Source organism: Pteropus medius, unplaced genomic scaffold, assembly GCF_902729225.1.
Source record: "Pteropus medius unplaced genomic scaffold, Ma_sr-lr_union100, whole genome shotgun sequence".
Taxonomy (NCBI): domain Eukaryota; kingdom Metazoa; phylum Chordata; class Mammalia; order Chiroptera; family Pteropodidae; genus Pteropus; species Pteropus medius.
In genome coordinates this window covers 21885945-21900084 of record NW_024349803.1, presented here as the reverse complement: position 1 = coordinate 21900084, position 14140 = coordinate 21885945, and the positions used below count along the sequence as shown (strand labels likewise).

The following is a 14140-nucleotide window of genomic DNA, read 5'->3' as shown; positions in this document are numbered from 1 at the left end:
CCTGACTCTGCTTAGCTTCCGAGATCAGACGGGATGGGGCTTGTTCAGAGTAGCTTGGCTGTAGACCCTTTGCCAATTTTTGAATCAGGCTTTTTTTGGTTGAGTTGTAGAATTCTTTATATATTCTGGATACTAGATCTTTATTAGATATGATTTGCAAATATTGTCTCTTTCTGTGGATTGTTCACTTAATACTGTCCTTTGCACAAATTTTTTAAATTTCGAAGTTGTTTATTCTTTTGTTGCTTAAGCTTTTGGTGTCATAAATAAAAACCTCTTACTAATTTCAAGATCATGAAGATTTTCCTGTGTTTACTTCTTAAGAGTTTTATAGTTTAAGCTCTTATGTTTAGATCTTGGATCCATTTTGAGTTAATTTGAGGCAAGAATTTAGCATCATTCTTTTTCATGTGGCTATCCAGTTGTCTTTGCACAATTTGTTGAGGGATTATTAGTCTTCTAATAGTCTTTCAACAAATTCTTTCCCTGTTGATGGTCTTGGCACAGTTTTCGAAAATTAATTGACCATAAATGTGAGATTTTATTTTTGGACTCTCAGTTCTGTTGCATTGGTATACAGGTCTTTCCACACTGTTTTGATTACTGTAGCTTTGTAGCAAGTTTTGAAATCAGAAATATGAATTCTCCCAACTTTTTCAAGATTATTTTGGTTATTTAGGGTCCCTTGCAATTGCACGTGAATTTCAGGATCAACATTTCTATTTTTGCAAACAGTCAGTAGGATTTTGATAAGGATTGCACTGACTCTTGGCCACTTTGGAGAGTATTGCCATGTTAACATTATTAAGTCTTCTAATCCATGAACATAAGATGTTTTTCCATTTCTTTAGGCCGTCTCTAATTTATTCCAGCAGTGTTTTATAGTTTTCAATGTGTAAGTCTTGTGCCTTTTTGGGTTAAATTTTCCCTTAATATTTTATTTTTGGTATTGTTATAAATTAAATTTTTTTTTATTTCATATTTGGATTTTTTATTGCTAGTATTTAGCCATACAACTAAGTTTTGTGTTGATGCTGTACCCTGTAGCTTTGCTAATTTGTTTATTAACTAATACTTTTTTTTTTAAAGTGGATTCTTTAGGATTTTCTTTATAGAAGATCATGCCATCTGTGAATAAATGATAATTTTATGTTTTCCTTTTCAACATGGACGCCTTTTTTTCTTTTTCCTGACTAATTGCTCTGGCTAGAACTCCAGTACAATGTTTAATATAAATGGCGAAAGTGGGAATCCTTGTTTATGATTTTAGGGGGAAAGCTTTCAGTCGTTCGCCATTGGGTATAATGTTTGCTGTGGTTTTTTTTTTAATGCCCTTTACCATGTTGAGGAAGTTCTCTTCTGTTGCCAGTTTGAGTGTTTTCATCACAAACGGGTGTTAGATTTTGTCAGATGCTTTCTCTGTATCAATCAGATGATCATTTTTTTCCTCCTTCATCCTGTTAATGTTGGGTATATTATACTAATTGATTTTTGTGCGTCGAACCACCTTTGCAGTTCTGGCATAAATCCCACTTGGTCACGATGTACAATTTTTATATGCTGCTGTATTCAGCTTGCCAGTATTTTGTTGAGGAAATTTGCATCTATGCTCATGAAGTATATTGGTTTTCAGTTTTTTTGTGTGTGTGTGATGTTTTATCTGGCTTTGATATAGGGGTAATGCTGGCTTTGTGGAATAATTTAGGAAGTGTCCCTCCTGTTCTATTTTTTGGAAGAATTTGAGGATTGATGTTAATTCTTTTGTAAATGTTTGGTTATTATTGCTACACTCTATCTACCCTGGCTAGTACTTCTCAAGATTGTCAAGGTATGAAAAACAAGGAGAGACTCAAAAACTGATAGAACAGGACAGTAGAGAAACATGACAGCTAAGTGCAATGTATTATTCTGGATGAGACCTTGGAACAGAAGGACATGAATGGAAGAACTAGTGAAATCTGAATCGAGTCTGGAGTTTAGTTAATAGTCATATACCAATGTTGAGTTTCTTACTTTTGACACTGTACCACTATAAAATAGGATGGTAACATTAGGGGAAACGGAACTGGGTGAGGGGTATATGGGAATTCTACCTTTGTAAACTTTTGTAAATCTAAAATTAGTCGAAGTAAGAAATTTATTTTTAAAAGTGGATGTATAATTAGTAGTCATAGTCAGAAATACAGCCTGGATTTTCCTAAGGTCAGCAGTCCATATTAGTCAGACCTGCAGCTTTTCCTTTTTGTAACTTTGGTTACAAAGTCTGAAAATGTGGATTTCTCTCTGCAGAAAAGAAGCCTTTTAATTTAAATTTGTTTTTGGAAATACTTGTTCTCCTTTGGAGTTATGGATAGCCTAGTGACATGAATCACTGCTATTAGAATTTTCTCTATTAAAACACAAACATTTACATTTTAGAGTCATTGGTGTCATCTTTTACATGTGTCTTTGGGTCTTATAGTAGGTATCTTTTGAAGAGTGAACATTAATCCTAGATGAGCTAGTAATCCTTTTCTGGTGTGAAACTTTTTGTAGAACAGTTGCTATTTCAGTGAAAATACATATTTTACAGGGCAGGGTCTGACATTTTGATCATAAAGCTACTTTGGCAAAAAAGTTGATCTATAAACCTCCAAAACATTTGGGTCTCATATATCCCTTTTGGAGCCTCTTTACGTGTATTTCTCATGTGGCTTCTCCAAAGCCTGCCTCACCTCCTTGTCCTTTTACACCCCTGGGCTGACCACCCAACCCAGCAACTCCTCCTCCTTCCAGGAAATTGGCTGTGAGAGATCAGGGTTTATAACACTCTTTCCCAACTTTAGTGTTGGTAATGATACTATGTTAAGACTTAACAGGAACGTGTTGTTTATCTTTCTGTAGATCTTTTCCCCAAAGACTTGGAAGAGCAAAAATATTTGTCGGAGTTGTTTTTGCTACATTTTGTATTTTAAAAAATGTAGCCTCAAAGTTTTGGACCTCAGAGATCTAGACCTAGGATTATTCTATGTATGGCATATAGGTGTGTGCATTTTTGAGGGGGCGAGAGGGAGCATACCTTCTGTCTGATTCTCGTAGAGGTTCCTGATCGTAGAAAGTTTAAGAATCACAATTTCAGTCCGGTTTCCTGTCTCATTTGACATTCAGTAAATAGGTTGAGAGAGGTGACAGCACTTGATCATCATGACCTGATGAGTATTCAGGCTCCTAAACCCAGGTTTCTCACTATACCACAAATTAGAGTCCAAGGGTTAAGTTTTCCTTGCTTTTAATTATTTCCTGTGTTGTTCACCCCTCATCTTTCCCATCCTCACTTTTCTTTTTGTAGGAAGTATGTCAGGTTTACTTGTCTGTTTTCACTTATTGGGTTTTTTCGTTTGTTTGTTTTTGCTTCCTTAGGCCAAGCCATGACTGCAGTAGCGGTACATGTGGACTCCAAAGCTGAGCTCACTACCCTGTTGGAGCAGTGGGAAAAGGAACATGGCAGTGGGCAGGACATGGTACCTATCCTTACCAGGTACGAACAATTAAGTTTTTTGTAAAAATTAGTTTTAACAGAAGGAAAAGTTGGAGAACAATGTAGGAACATTTGGCCTTCACTGTGAATTTGAAATCCATATTTTTCCCTTTTAGAACTAGTCTTTATTTCCCTACTACTTGAAGCTTTTTAAATTTCTTGCCTTTCCTCTCAGACCCTTTGTCCTCATTCTCCGTAGATTTTTCTCCTGCCTGCGTTTCGACCCCAGGGCTTTGTTTGTGGCTCTCTTCTCTCTTCACTCTAAATATTCTACCTAGATAGCTTTATCCCTGCCCACGGTTTAAAACATTACTCTGTTAACTTTCAAATCTCTACTTCTACTTCAGACCCCTCTTTAAAATTTCAAATCTGTTTCTCAGCTGTTTGTTTTACACATCTTTATCCGGATATTCCACAGACACCTTAAATGTACCATGTCCAAAATAGAGCTTACTGCCTTCATCCTACTTTCTTCCTCATTCACAGCTGTGCTTCTGTACCCCTTGCCTTGGTGTAAATGGTTTTAAATTAAAAACTTGAAAACCATCTTCCTCAGTGTATTTAGTCCTTGAGCCCTGAGGCTCTGCTTCTTCCTCTTCCCCATCTCCACTACTATCTCATAAGGTATCGATCTTTTCTTGACTGGCCCATTAGGCAGTGTGCATTATCCCTCTGTCTCCAGCTTACTCTCTGAAAGATTCATCTTTCTCATACACAAATGTGATTGTCATACCTCTGCTCATGATTCTTCTCTGGTTCCCTTTTTCCTATGGAATAAAATGTAAAATTTTTGGACTGGTCTGTGAGGCTGGTTATGATTTGGCCCCTACACTCTTTTTCTGCCTCATAGTGTTGCTCTCCTTCAGTAAGGAATAGTACCAGATTTTCTAATGTCTGTGTGCCTTTATGCTTGCTGTTTCTTTGGCCTGAAATGCCTTTTCTTTGTCTGCCTGGCAAGCTCTAGTCTTTTCAAGAAGCGGTCCAAGAATCTAGTCTTTAAAACCTTTTCTGACTTTGATGTCCCCGAGTAGGTTTAGACACTCCTTTAAAAGAAAAAGGTTTTACTACTCCTATCATTCATACATGTATGATACGCCCATTTTAACTTTTACTACATTGTGCTGTAGTTATGTTTTTACATGTCTCCTCACTAAATTGTAAACTTTTTAAAGGCAAGTAAGTGTTGTACCTTTTCATTGGTATCTTTAAATACAATGACTTGTACACTGTCTAGTACATAGTAATTGTGTGGGACGTAATTTTATTGAGTGAATGTATTAAGGAAGAGAGAAAGTAAGAAAAGACCAGGGAGGAGGGATGCTTATGTTTCTTCTAGGCAGATGGTCACTGGAACATGGGAATCTTTAACATCGAATTTTAATTTCATAGTGAAAAAAGCTTTTTGTTTATGCAATGATCTTTTCTTTAGGGATAAAGAACTGATCTTAGGAGCATTTAAACAGGGATAAATGCTTTTTTTCATAACTGCTCTTGAAAACATGGGGAACAGTTTTGTTTTGTTTTTTTGGGACAGAATTATTGCTAACTGGTGCAAAGAGAGTTTTCATTTGTAGAGGCATTGGAGATTAAGGACTAGTCATTAGATACTTGAAATACAGCCACAGTGAATTAAAGAATCTAAGTATTGTGCAGTTAACATGTGGATTATTGACTGAAAAGAGAGTCTTAAATGGGGATCATAATGTTAGCGGTGGATTTACTTAATTGCTTAAAAATATTTATTGAGCACGTATAGTAAAAATACTCATGTTTTATTTTTAAGGCGATTTCACGTTTATTATATTTGACTGTCATCTTTGTCACTGCTAAGACATTCATCAATGCAAAGCCTAAAATAGAGGGCCCTGTGTTCAAGGAGCTAACCTTGTGGGAGGCAACTGATGAATAAGAAACAGTGCAGAATAGCACAAAATAATATATAATGAAGTGTTAAATCTAGCAGTATGTCTCAAATATTGTAGAGGTTATGAGAATAGAAAAAACTTGAATGAGTCAGTTTTTTTTAATTCAACCAATATTTGAAGACCGTTTGTGTGTCATAACTTGAGACACATCTCTGAACCTCAACTTCATTTGTCAATAAAAGTATCACTGAGAATTACAGTGTTAAGAAAGCCATCCTCAGAGCTACCTGGAAAAGACTGCACAGCCAGGCAGTGGAAAGCTGAGTTAGAATCCTGGGTTTTAACTCCCAATTCCAGTGGGCTTTCCAGTACAAGAGGTAAAGTTTCCTTGAAACAAAGACTTGAATGATGGTAGAATAGAGCTTATAGTGAAAAGCAGGGAAATAAGGTTTTCTACGAAAGTGAAAACTATGACAGAAAAAGACATTGAGGAGAGAAGGAATTGGGGCATGTTTTTGTAGCAGCGAGGAAATGCCCTCCACCCTCCGCCCCTGAATGGAGGGTGAATGTCAGGTAGGAATGGAAAATAAAGTTGTAGTGAGAAAAAGAATGGCTGTCTGGGGACAGTGGAGGGGTTCCGGTGGGGAGAGAATGGTACAGGCAAAGGCAACAGCACACAGTAAGGCCTTGAAGCAGGTGTGAACTTGGACTCTGAAGAGCAGAGAAGGCTATGTGACTGAAACTTAATGAAAGAGGGTTGGAGGAGTAGAAGTGGTTAGAAATGCAGACAGAATCCAGATTGTTGTAAGACATGGTAGTACTTGGGTTTAATTATGTGGTAAGTCATTGGAAGTTGGAGAATGAATTGTCAGGTCAAGCACAGAAGCAAGAAGTAAGGAGACCAATGAAAAGCTATTGCTAGTAGTCCAGCCAGTTCATGATGATGGTCTGGATAAGGATAGGAATAGTCAAGATTTAGAGAAATAATTAAAGTCAGGAGATATTTTGTAGTTAGAGCTAATGGGAATTGTGGGAGATGAGAAAAGGTTTTAATGATGACTCCTAGGTTTTGGCTTTTGATGATAATGCTAGTTTTTGAGACAGAAAAGGGGAGAGAAGATTAAGTTTGGGAGTGGAAATCGATTTATGAGATAGTTGTTTACACCTCTATGTTCATCAGGAAAATATCCTTTTTCTAACTGTTTGCTTTTATTATACACCTTGACTGCTGAATTGACTGTTGTAGGTGGTGGTTTTTATATGCTTGTCTAGAGTTGACCCTGTCTTTCCTTGTGCTAGGATGTCTGAATTGATTGAAAAAGAAACTGAAGAATATCGTAAGGGGGATCCAGACCCATTTGATGATCGACATCCTGGTGAGACCTATATTTTCTTTAGCCTGGCTCTGCTTTTCTTACAGCAGAAACTTGCTTAATAGAAAATTTTTCCATTGAAATAGCATCTTTCATGTTAAGTTTTAAGACAGTATTTGTTAAAATATTGCTCAAGGTGGGGGCAGTGAGGAAAATTGAAATATACTTGTAATATTTACAGATAAATAGAACATAACTAACTTAAAGGAACTAAATTATATAGGTATAACTTATTGATTTATTTGGTATGTTTACAAAGACTTAAAAAGAAAAATGTAATTTTTTTCTGTCTTTTAAACCATAAGCATTATCCTCTGTGCCTTCATCTTTCTCACAGTGATAATCATTCTTTTACTGATGGGGAAATGTAGTTGAGACTGCATTCAGTGCCTTGCTCTTAATTAGGAAGTTGATACTTGGAACCTTGAATACTAGACTTCCTGATGTCTGCTTTAGCATATCAATAACTAAAGTATGCCATCTCGTGTTAATTTGGTTTTATTTTGGGCTAATTTAATTAGAACCATGACAACCCAGCCTTCTTTGGCATGGAATTTGCTGTAATGTAGAACTACATGGGACTTGAGACTTTGCCATTTTATGTTCTAAGGTAGATTACCAGTGGGCAAGGCTTAAGTCATGTATGGGCCCATATTGCACATAAACTTTCTCTAAAGCCAAAAGCAGTCCTTTGTGGAGAAAAGAGTTGAGATTTTGTATGTAGAGAGAGAGAGAAAGAATGAGTGGGAGTTACAAAAATAAGGACATTGCATATCTACTGGAACGTTCTAGGGTTTATTTCGTAGACATTTGTTCTCAAATGTAAGTTAGGCATTTCAGATTGAGTGTCCAATTGTTTATGTGATGTTACCTGCTGCTCTTGTCCTGGACATCCCCACTTATGACTTCCGTGGACTTTTCTGTTTAACCCACATCTTCAGTAAGGCAATCAGAATATGCAGTATGAAAGTGAATGTGAAATAAGACTTTTAGTAGCATTATGAAAAGAGAGATGATCATGCTTAGTGATATCGTCTTAGAAATGATGAAATAATAATGAGGTAGAAGGGGGAGAGAGAGGGACAGATATGCTTTTTTTCGGTAGAAATTTAAAGACAGTTTTTTCCTCCTTACCTCTTATGTTAAACAATATTTGTCATTAGGTATAATTTCTAGTAATAAAAATAAGGGTCTCATTTTCATCATTTATAAATATAGAAAGCTGGTAATTTGAGGTCTTGTTTTTATGATACCATTCTCTTTTTATTTGTGAATTACTTTGGGAAGCTACAGCTTGATAAAAACTTCATATCAGCAGCTTACATCTTCATCCTAAATGGTATCCTTTGACTAAATTTGCCACTCTGTTTTGAAAGGAAAATTAAAATAGATGATATGTTTTAAAAACAAACCAATAATTCTCCCAACCTTTAACCAACTCTTTTACCTTTAGGCTGTGTGTTGAGTAGATCCTAGGTCCCTGGTCTCCTTTCTTTCCCTAGTAGCTCTGGAAATTAAGATGGCCAAGGTTACTGTATCTTTAGAGTTGATTGCTTAGTGAGATTCCCCCACCCCAGCCCAGGGTGTCATTACAGGTTTGAGCACACATGTCTGCTGCTGTTGGCATTGTGGTGGAAAGGGAGATTGGATTTGGAGTCTGTCTTTTCCAGGCTACTCATCAAAGGAAGTTGTGCTTTGTACCTTTCTGTGGCTGGGAAGTCAGGGGTCTTCTTTCTCTTAGGCTCATTTTTTTTGTAGACTTTGTATATATTTAATGATGCTGGCCTAGGCCTAGTGCTCATTTATTTAATTCAGCATTGCTGTGTAGGCAATATGCTGGAAGATGGAAAGATTACAGAGCAGTATCACGTTTTTATATTGTCACAAATTTAAAGAATGTTAAGACATTAATTCATCAAAAGGCTCTTTTCTTTGTTTCTGCTCAGTTTTGCAGGCATTTTAATAGTACTCATAACAACCTGGATGCCTTTGCAAAGGTCTAAGTTGCTTGACTGGGATGACTTACTCATTCCTTTGTTTGTTCCTCTTCTTTTGGTAGGTCGAGCTGATCCAGAGTGTATGCTGGGCCACTTGCTGAGAATACTCTTCAAGAATGATGATTTCATGAATGCAGTAGGTTTGCTTCTTTCTTTTATCCAGATTTTCATCAGCAGAAGTAGTACTTTACTGTATTTTATAAATAGTTTGCTTTCTTCTGAGGCCTTGACAAATTTGTGAACAGAGTGGATAAACTATTTTCGATGTTGGTTCAATGAAATAAGAGTGATCATGGACCTTTCTTACTAAAGTCTAAGGTGTTGTCTCAGGATGTGTACTTTGTTCAGTTGAATATTGGTGAGGGCTCCAAGGCATCTGCTCATCCTTGGGCAAGGTGATTTTGAGTTTAGGAATCTAGGAATCTTTTTGGGTTCCTTGGTAGAAAAATAAGTGTGATATATGCGACATGATTCTGCACTGATGCTGGTGTGTGCATGGGGCATGTGAGAGGCGAGAAAGGTGCCTTCTCTGAGGGCTGTTGAGTAAATGAGGGGGGGGGGAATCTACATATACACACCCTTGTTCACAGCTCCGAGACACAGTAATTGTCCAGTAAATTGTGGCCGTTTTTGGAGACTTGGTTTTGGAGGCGGAATGACATGCTTGAGAGCATGGGCTTTGAAGAGGAGGTCCATGTTTGGAGTTTTAGATGCAGCTCCATTACTTACTGACAGGTTGACCTTTAGACCAAGTGTTATTTTTCTCATCTGTAGAGTAGGGTTGATCATTCTTACCTTAAAATGTTTTTATGATCCTTGAATGAAATTAAGCATGAAAGGTGGTTAGCACAGTACCTAGTACATGATGGCTCAGTAAGTATTAGCTATTACTATGTTTTATTCTAACTCTCCAATTTATTTCTCTATCACCAGTGTATCTTTTCAGCTTTAGGTCATTTCCACCTGCTTTCTAGATATTCCCACCTAGATATTCCCCATGGGCACCTTGATTTCCATGTGTCTAGTTGTTTGCTCCATAATCTGTTTTTCTTGTTCTCTAGTTCAGTAATGGTGTCCTTGCCTAGCTAGCTAGACATTGTCCTTTATTCCTGCAAATTCTCTAATGAACTTAATAGGTCTTAGTGTTCCCTCCCCCTTAATCTTCACAAATCTCTCCACTTCTTTCTGCCCTTGTTGGCAGACCTTAGTTTAGCCCCTACAGTAGCCTTTTAACTGGTTTCTCTTCTTGTCCTCCTCTGACCCATTCTTCACTTTATATCCTAGAATTCTCTCTCAAATGCAGAAAGTTATCACGGCACTCTCTCGTTTAAAATCTAGTGGTTTCCTATTTCCCTCAAGATAAATCTTAAATTTTTTATTTTTTAAATTATTTTTTATTATTTATTTATTTTAAAAAATTTTTTATGCCTACAGCACCCGGTCTTCCTAGGTGGTCTCCCATCCAAGTACTAACCAGGCCCGACCCTGCTTAGCTTCTGAGATCAGATGGGATTGGGCATGTTCAAGGTGGCATGGCCATAGACAAATGTTAAATTTTTTAGTTTGGTCTCTGGTCTTTGTTCTCTCAATTTTCAGTTCTTTCCCTTTGGCCCTCCTCTCCTCCTCACTCCTTCTTAGCTATTCCTGCTTGTCCTTTACATTCTGACTTGGAATCCTTTCCTCTCTAAAGCCTTTTCTGATTCCTCCACAGGGCTCGTACAGCCTCCTGCAGGCTTCCGTAGCACTCTATACTTATGATGTTTATTTGTTTTCCCAACTGTCACCTCTGTTGGATTATGACCCCGTTGATGGTGGGACTGTCTTAAGTCACAGTTGTATACCCAGCACAGAACGCAGTGCCACTTAGTAGTAGAGAATCATTAAATATTCGAGTGTCCAAAGGAAAGTTTAATTAGTATGTTTATATATTATATATACACATATATATAAATACACAAAATTTAACTTTTTCATTATCATTGTCAAGAATCTGGATGGGGGGGTGCTTATCTTTCTCTGCTTTATCTTTCTGAAAAAAAATGTATGTGATTATGGGGGGTGATTTCTTTGCGATAGACCTTGAGCTTTAATTTCAATAGTTGCCGAGTTGTTTTGGTAGGATTTGACTTTAAAGCTGTAGGAGAAATTATATTGATGTCATCATGGCTCAGCAGGGTCATGACTATAATAATTAAAGGTTTAATTAGTAATTGTTAGGTACAATCTTCTTTAATATACCTCAGGAAAATGACGAGAATATATTAAGGATTTGTTATACTTTACTGATTTGACTGGGTTGGGTTTCGGACAAAAAGTATTCCTTTTCTTTATAGCTGGTGAACGCATATGTGATGACAAGCCGAGAGCCCCCTTTAAACACTGCAGCTTGCAGACTTCTTCTGGACATCATGCCAGGGCTGGAAACTGCTGTTGTTTTTCAAGAAAAGGTACTTACTAAATAGAGTCATCATTTTATTTTTTAATTGAATGGTGATCTGTTTGATTTGTCTTTGTTAAAATAATTGTTATAGTTTTTTCTGATTACAATAGTTATGTTATATGTTAATATATAAAAGAAATCAGAAAGCAAGATAGTAAGAAAAATTTTAAAATAGCTATTTTAATGAGTACTTGCTGCTTTGGGCATATACTATTTTTAAAAAATCTTAAGATCTATGTTTTAAGAATGAGTTTATGGCCTTATCCAAACTCTTATTCTTGATGATGAGTGGTCTTCCCCAGTGATGAAGGACTTTCTTCTCTGAGGAAGCACATCCTATTTTTGGTGGCATTTAATATTAATATTTGAAGATCTTTTTGTGCTGTGTTTTATGCTAGGTACTGGGAATATTTTTCTTAGCAGAATGGGAGCTTATATTCATGAGTTGGGAAGGCAGACACATATAGACTGATCATTTCAAATAAGGATAAGTGTTATGAAGTCTAGAAAATGGTAATTTGATAGCGACTGTGTATGTATTCTTCAACTGTCAAAAACTTAGTTGCTAATTCTTAAAAGTAATACAGATGTTTTGTCTCTTAGCATTAAGAATTTGCAGCATGAATTGTCTATGCCACCAAACTTTCTTTGTTTCTAAAGATATTAAAAATGTAATCTTCTGGGACAACTTGCAAGTCAGTGTAGTTCAATGTATAAACCAAATGAAAGATCTGGAAATAGATTTTCATTTAACCCTTAAGAAAATTTTATTACAGAATTATGCCACATAAAGTATTTTAAAGAGTAACATTGTAAGTAATACTATAATTTACAGTATCGTATACAGATTAGATTTTAAAATCTCCAATTAGCTACTTATGTGGGAGACCAAAAAAAATCTATGTCCTTGTCAAAAATATTTTAATACGAAATTCTTTCGAAAATCAGAATGGCAGACGAAGAATTTATAGCAATGTATTTGTATATGCAAGATTTATAGAAGATCACAGATTCTTTTACTGTGCTTTTTAAAAATTTCCTGGTTGTCCTTGTAGGAAAATCATCTCTGGTTCTTTATAATTTTGTCATATATTTAGAATTTAGTGAACACCCTTTGGATGTGAGAAACACTAAGAGATATTTTGAATAATAAAGCTTTCTGCAAGAAGTTGTTTCTTAATCATTCATTTCTGCTAAGTTGGGAGAAGTGAATTGTTCAAGGATAATCATGTATAAATTTGGAAATAACAGTCTATGGCCGTGCTACCCTAAACAAGCCCTATCACATCTGATCTCGGAAACAAAGCAGGGTCGGGCCTGGTTAGTACTTGGATGGGAGACCACCTAGGAAGACCAGGTGCTATAAAGTAAAAAAAAAAAAAAAAAAAAAAAAAAGATTAATGAGAGCTGACAAGGTCCTTGCAATCTGTAGGTCAACCAAGGGTTGCCTCGCCTAAAAAAAAAATTGGAAATAACATATATTGCTTTGAATCCAGCATCTTAGAGCACAGATTATAAACCTCTTTGACATTGTAAGACCTTATTGTTGGATTACATGATGATCTTTACTCGTCAGAAGTATCCTATGCAATTTTTTTGGTGTGAATCAATTTTTCACTTAAAAAAACCAATTATATTAAAGCTTGTAAATTAATGTTAGAAACCATTATTTCTGGACAGATTGGTTGCTGGTCTTTCACAAAGCTACGATTAACACTCATTGCTTTAGAGCATTGGTTTTCAAACTGAACCACAGTAATGTGTTTTACATTGCAACCCAATCCATACATAATATGTATGAAAAAGAAGTTTCTTGAACATTGCTTACCCTTTGTGCAATACATTCTGATATTTTCATTTCTTTATTTTCTAGAGCTGGTTGCAAATCACTAAGCTGTGATTCTGTTCTAGCGACTGTTTAAAAAATTGCTAATTTGTACCTTCAGAGGTACTGAAATCGCTTTAAATTATATTTTTATTTAGAAATTACCTTGGCTCTTAGTTTCTTCATTATATGAAGTGTGTTATAGAACTGAGTACTTAAATGTTGTTTATGTATTAGGTTTTTCATACTCTTTGTCAGTATATGTTCTTAATTCAGTCAGATCAGGACCTTTAGGGACTTATTCTTTAAGAGTATTGCTTTAATATTTTTCTCTTTGAGGCTGTCTTAAGTTATTGGAGGTAGGAGGGATAAAATCAGAATAAAATCTCAGATAGTGAAATCTTTGAGTGAGCATTTCCCAGATTTCATACTCTGGGACATTAAGATTCCCCTAAAATGTTAGTAGATGTTTTATGGCAAAGTGTCCATGGGGTCATTTAGGTTGATGACTACCGTTTATTGAGTGCCGTTCCTGTGCTAAGCATTTGATTTGCATCGTGTCACTTAATCTTATAATATCCCATGAGATAGGAGGAAAACCATGAGAAGCTGAGAGAAAAATGGTTTCAAGAAAGAGAAGGAGACCTAAATCTATCAAGATAACTGATCAGGATAACTTGTAAACTCTCCTGTTGCAGACACACACAAATTCTGGGTAAACTATAATAAACTCTTAGAGAAATCCCTGTGTGCCAGAAATGGAGAGAACTGTAAAACTGAAGTGGTAATTGAGGACAGGAGACAAAAGATTGAGTGAGGAGTGGAACTAAGACTCTGACCATTGTTTCAACCTGGGACTCCTAAAGGATCTTCATCGAAACAGTGGAAAAGAAGAATATCTGCTTACTGCTACGGGGAGATGACAGGTTTCTCAGTCTCTGACTCGACTCTAAGGGGTGGGTAGATAAGTCTCCTCTGAGAGACTCTGGGCATGGGCCCTATTTGAGTATATGTTTGAAATTTCTACTGTATGATTAGGAACCCCAAGGTCAAGAAATTAACAAAAATTGTTGTGGACCTTGAGCCCTTGAGTATCTGGCAAAAGCAAATGTAAACCTACTCT

At 36.3% G+C, this 14140-nt stretch overlaps 1 protein-coding gene and 2 pseudogenes across 4 annotated transcripts in view; 2 read left to right on the top strand and 1 right to left on the bottom strand.

Moving 5' to 3' along the window:
• DCAF1 (DDB1 and CUL4 associated factor 1) overlaps window positions 1-14140 on the top strand; it is a 61387-nt gene that overhangs the window by 3893 nt on the left and 43354 nt on the right. For all 4 annotated transcript variants that reach the window (XM_039837888.1, XM_039837887.1, XM_039837884.1 and 1 more), the window contains exons 2-5: window positions 3400-3517; window positions 6682-6758; window positions 8815-8888; window positions 11086-11199. In XM_039837888.1, the coding sequence (XP_039693822.1) occupies window positions 3408-3517; window positions 6682-6758; window positions 8815-8888; window positions 11086-11199 (375 nt within the window). In that variant the 5' untranslated portion in view covers window positions 3400-3407. The remainder of the gene's footprint in view (window positions 1-3399; window positions 3518-6681; window positions 6759-8814; window positions 8889-11085; window positions 11200-14140) is intronic.
• Window positions 10178-10296, bottom strand: LOC120582665 (uncharacterized; annotated as a pseudogene).
• On the top strand, window positions 12443-12561 carry LOC120582605 (uncharacterized; annotated as a pseudogene).